General features: G+C 32.5%; 1 protein-coding gene across 1 annotated transcript; it reads right to left on the bottom strand.

Moving 5' to 3' along the window:
- Nucleotides 1-314: 314 nt before the first annotated feature.
- On the bottom strand, nt 315-3,993 carry LOC111884741 (protein DNA-DAMAGE INDUCIBLE 1). Its single transcript, XM_023881048.3, has 14 exons — nt 3,816-3,993; nt 3,662-3,694; nt 3,365-3,504; nt 3,184-3,292; nt 2,995-3,111; nt 2,164-2,229; nt 1,994-2,056; nt 1,855-1,899; nt 1,618-1,679; nt 1,276-1,369; nt 1,038-1,200; nt 892-956; nt 732-782; nt 315-627 (listed from the first exon to the last, which is right to left on the bottom strand). The coding sequence occupies exons 1-14, from the start codon at nt 3,879-3,881 to the stop codon at nt 499-501; spliced, it is 1,203 nt and encodes a 400-aa protein (XP_023736816.1). The 5' UTR covers nt 3,882-3,993; the 3' UTR covers nt 315-498.
- Between the last annotated feature and the right edge of the window lie 285 nt (nt 3,994-4,278).

Raw genomic sequence — 4,278 nt, 5'->3', positions numbered from 1 at the left:
AAATAGGAGGATATTTAATTTCTCATACTAAAAATGTATTTGATTTACGCAATTTTTACTCTAAAGTCTTGGACTGTTTTTATAGGGTTGGAGATCACTCCACATTTCCTCTTGCCATCAATGTGGGACAAAATATTCATATTTCATTATAGCAAATACGAACATTTGATCAATGTGTTCATTTGACGTTCTAGTTTTCTTTACGAAAGAATTAACTGCAAATGCACTCACTCTCCTCCTATGGCCGAATTTCATTAGGAAACATTCACAAGAAAGATATCAGCATCAGAGCAGCTGATAGCTATGCACCTAAATTTAATGTCTATAAAACTCAAACTGTTGTCAAGCATGGCCATTGACCAGCAAAATCAATGTATGTTATAAAGTACAGATTTCAAAGTAGGAAAAACAAGGATTTAATGTTACAAAGTACACATCTCAAAAGAAAATTTGTAATCTCATAATTAGCTTGGAATTTTGCAACAACTGATATGATGTTTAGCCTCCAAAAAGATAACCAGCTGCTTGTTCTTCATTTCCATTGAATAGCTTCAGAGCTTGTATGACTGAACTTCTATCAAACCCCAACTCAACAAGCTTCACAATTTTGGCTTCAAATTCAGCTCCCTGAAACCCACAACATACATTTTTAAAAAATATATATTAGAAGACATACATTAAATCATTAACAATTGTATTAAAAAAAAAAAAAAAAAAAAAAAGTAACTCACATGTGCTGGCCCGCTGCTGGCAGGTCCTGCAGGTTGTGATCCGGATGCATCCTGAAAATTTATATTTTTTATAAAATCGTGACATCATTTTTTTTCTAATACTTTTTTAAGATTATTTATCCAGACATCACTTAATAGAATAAAAGCAAAAAGGTCTTACTCCAGAGCTAGAGGCTTCCTTCAATTGTCTCTCCTCATCCAAGTAGCGATTCGGGATGTCCTTTTCTGTAAATTAATTGACATAAAAGGTTAAAAATGTCATTTTTCACAGGCCACAACACGAATATGAATGAAAAAGTTTGTAACCTTGCAAAAAGGGCACAGAGACTTCGCCTCCACCAACTCTCAAGACATTGTCTTTTAAATCAATAATGCATTGATGCTTACGCAGCATATCCAATCCAAACAGGAATTCCATGTTGGGAGAATCCAACACCAAAAAGGAACAAGGATAGAAGATATTCCCAATCTACATTTTAAAATTACATTTTAAAAAAAAATAGCAAAAAATGTGAAATGAATTTAAAGCAAGAATTAATATTACTTTAATTGGTGCCACGTGAATCCGACCAAGGATCTCTGACTGACCAACTCCTTGAGCAATGCCCTTGTAACGGTTGTCTAAAAGCCTAAGCAATCTGAAAAAGACCATTTTACCCTTACGCTCCAGAAAACAAATTTCATCGATTTTAACATGAAAGGAAAAGGAAAAGGAAAAAGAAAGAGAAAAGGATAAATAGGTAAAAGGTTAATGTCTTAATACAATAAGCCATGTTTTATTGAAGTCAGTCCATTCCAGATTAAAAGTCAAAAGAAAAACTGAAAGTACAATGTTGTTGTAATAAGAGTATGATGCCCTAATTAATAATGGGAAAAGAATGCATACCCCAAACGCTCAGCACAGCTTTTTGATATTATAGTTGACTGTGCTCCACTATCAACAAAAGCCTGAAATTTAATAAGCAATTACTACTTAATGATACATATGTTCCAAAGAGTTTAACAACACAGGAATCAAATTATAAAAAATGATATAGCAGTTGGTTGGTATTTGGTATTTGGTATTTGGTATTTGGCATTTGGTAATGTAAAACATGTCAACATAATATTTTATAATCATTACCTTCATGGGAATGCCATTAACTTCCATGTCAACATATAACATAACCTGAGAAATAATTCAAATAAGTGTTAAGACTTGCAATGAACTAGATTTAATTGTATAAAGGTGGTGTGCTTAAAACTTAAAATACATAACATACCACTTTTGCAAAAGCTTCAGGGTTGTGTTCTAGTGCAGCAGCCCAATTCTCATCAATACCTTTCTGTAAAATAATTCAGAATGAGTTTATGAGCAATTACCAAATATTATATAATATTTTCACAGAGAGAGAAAAATTAAAAAATGATAAATAGATCCACATCCACACACCTGGCGGATTGCAGCTTCAATTTTCTTTTGTGCCTCCACATCAAAAGGGTCTGCATAAAGTAGCTCCTGTGTTTTGATTTTTTATTTTTGATTTTGAAACAAACAAAATAACCATGAACAGTGTTAATAGATACAAAATTACACAAGATATCTGCAAAAGTCTTCCTAAAGCAAACTACCATTAATGCAGGTAATAGCCTAAGAGAACACAAATATGGAGCACCAGTACAGGAGAATTCCTAAAACAAATCATAGAGCAACTTGACCCCTATTTCTTACAAGTTATAGGAATTTCATCCAGATGCTAATTAGGTAAATTTTCCAAAGTAAAATGTCTTATGGAGAAACAACTTGAAAGTACAATGCTATAAGTGGATTGAATTTTCAATGCATACCTGTTGAAGCACACGTCTTCACAATCAATTTGTTAACTTTAGGGTTAAACGCCAAAGGGCTAAATGTAAGAAATGCAAAAAAAAAAAAAAAAATTTGCTTATTATAGCTTCTCACTCTTGTTTCTTTATATTACACCATTGTACTTTCAATTGTTTTTCATATTATGAAATTGTGCTTTGAAAGAAAATTGTTTTGTATTTGAATGACATTGCTATAATTGGGTAGATTTTTCTAGGTTCACTAAATATAGGCTCAAATGTCTAATTGATATATATGAAAGAATGATGGCAAGCTTATAGAAATGGAAGGAAGAGACAAACAAAAGAAAATTTCATAAAAGGTTAAGAGCTTAATGCAAAAAAGCATCCTTTTCCTGACTTTCTCTATTAAGTCCTTTTTGCATTAAGACAAAAAGAAACAGTATAAGCGACTTACCATCTCTTCCTCCTGTTGCCTACGTAACTCAGATCTCTGACGATGTCTCATCCTTAAAATGTCCTGCAACTTATTCAGGTCATTCCCAAGAACAGCTTGAGCCAACTCAGGATCACTCTGTTATTCACATCAAGGATCAGGAACACCACAACAGAAATGCAAATGTGAGCAGACAATTACAATTTTTACCTGAAACAATTGGGCCATCAAATTCGAATTATTCCTCACTTGCTGCTGGAATGCAGCTGCATCTGCAGCAGATCCATCAGGATTTAACCTAACTTCATTGCTAGAACCCCTGAATTTGATGATATATCTATAAGAAACCATCATCACTGGATGTCTAAATCAAATCTAATTAAAAGCATACCTTGCGGAAGAAGAAGAAGAAGGACTGGAAACCATCATCACTAAATCACCATCTGTAACACCCAAACGACTCAGTGTCTCGGAATTCCCCATCTCTTTTCCATTGTACAGCAACTGTTGTTGCTGAAGTGGTACTTGAGACTACAAATGAAACGATGTATGTGTGAAATTTCTAGTGAAGTATCTAATTTAACCCTTGACAAGTACAAACTTAGAGATCAAATATCAGATTAAACCCTCGTTTGGCAACGATGAGTTTGGATAAAGGTAATTACTATGAGTAAATTCAAAATCTCACCTCAATTTCAAGCAGGGCTTTCAAATTTTCCACCTGTTGACACAATAAAGTTGTAATTTTTGAGATGGGGCCATAATCAAACAATTAAAACAACCGAACAGAAAGTTTTCTAGGGTTTTGAGAGGAAGTATGTAAAGAAAGAAAGAAATTTTACGGATTCGTCGCGATCCACTTCCAAAGTAATAATTTGTTCATCGGCCGTCATTACAGTGATCTTCATATCTTCAGCGATTTGATTGAAACTTCTCTACGAGGATTTGCTAATTTACTGTGGTTTCTTGTTGAAGGTTGTTCTTGTTGACCTCAACAAAACCCGGGATCACCAAGGGTTTTAAAGTGATCACCATTTATCTTTACAGCCAATAATTATCCTTAATAAATATTACAAATAGGATAATCACACAAAAAAAATGTATTATTATAAAATAAAATTAACACTAATTTATTGAATTAAAAAATGTAATGTATTATTATAAAATAAAATTAAGACTAAATTATTGAATTGGTACATGTGTTTTATACCATTATTTTGAAAGGAAAATGACAAAATAATCTAATTCTATTATTAACTTTTTAAAATTTAAACAAAAGATTATACTAAAATAGTTATGTTTTTC

The sequence above is a fragment of the Lactuca sativa genome, chromosome 7 (assembly GCF_002870075.4).
Source record: "Lactuca sativa cultivar Salinas chromosome 7, Lsat_Salinas_v11, whole genome shotgun sequence".
NCBI lineage: Eukaryota > Viridiplantae > Streptophyta > Magnoliopsida > Asterales > Asteraceae > Lactuca > Lactuca sativa.
Note: the sequence above shows the minus strand (reverse complement) of the source record. Positions and strands in the feature narration are given on the sequence as shown.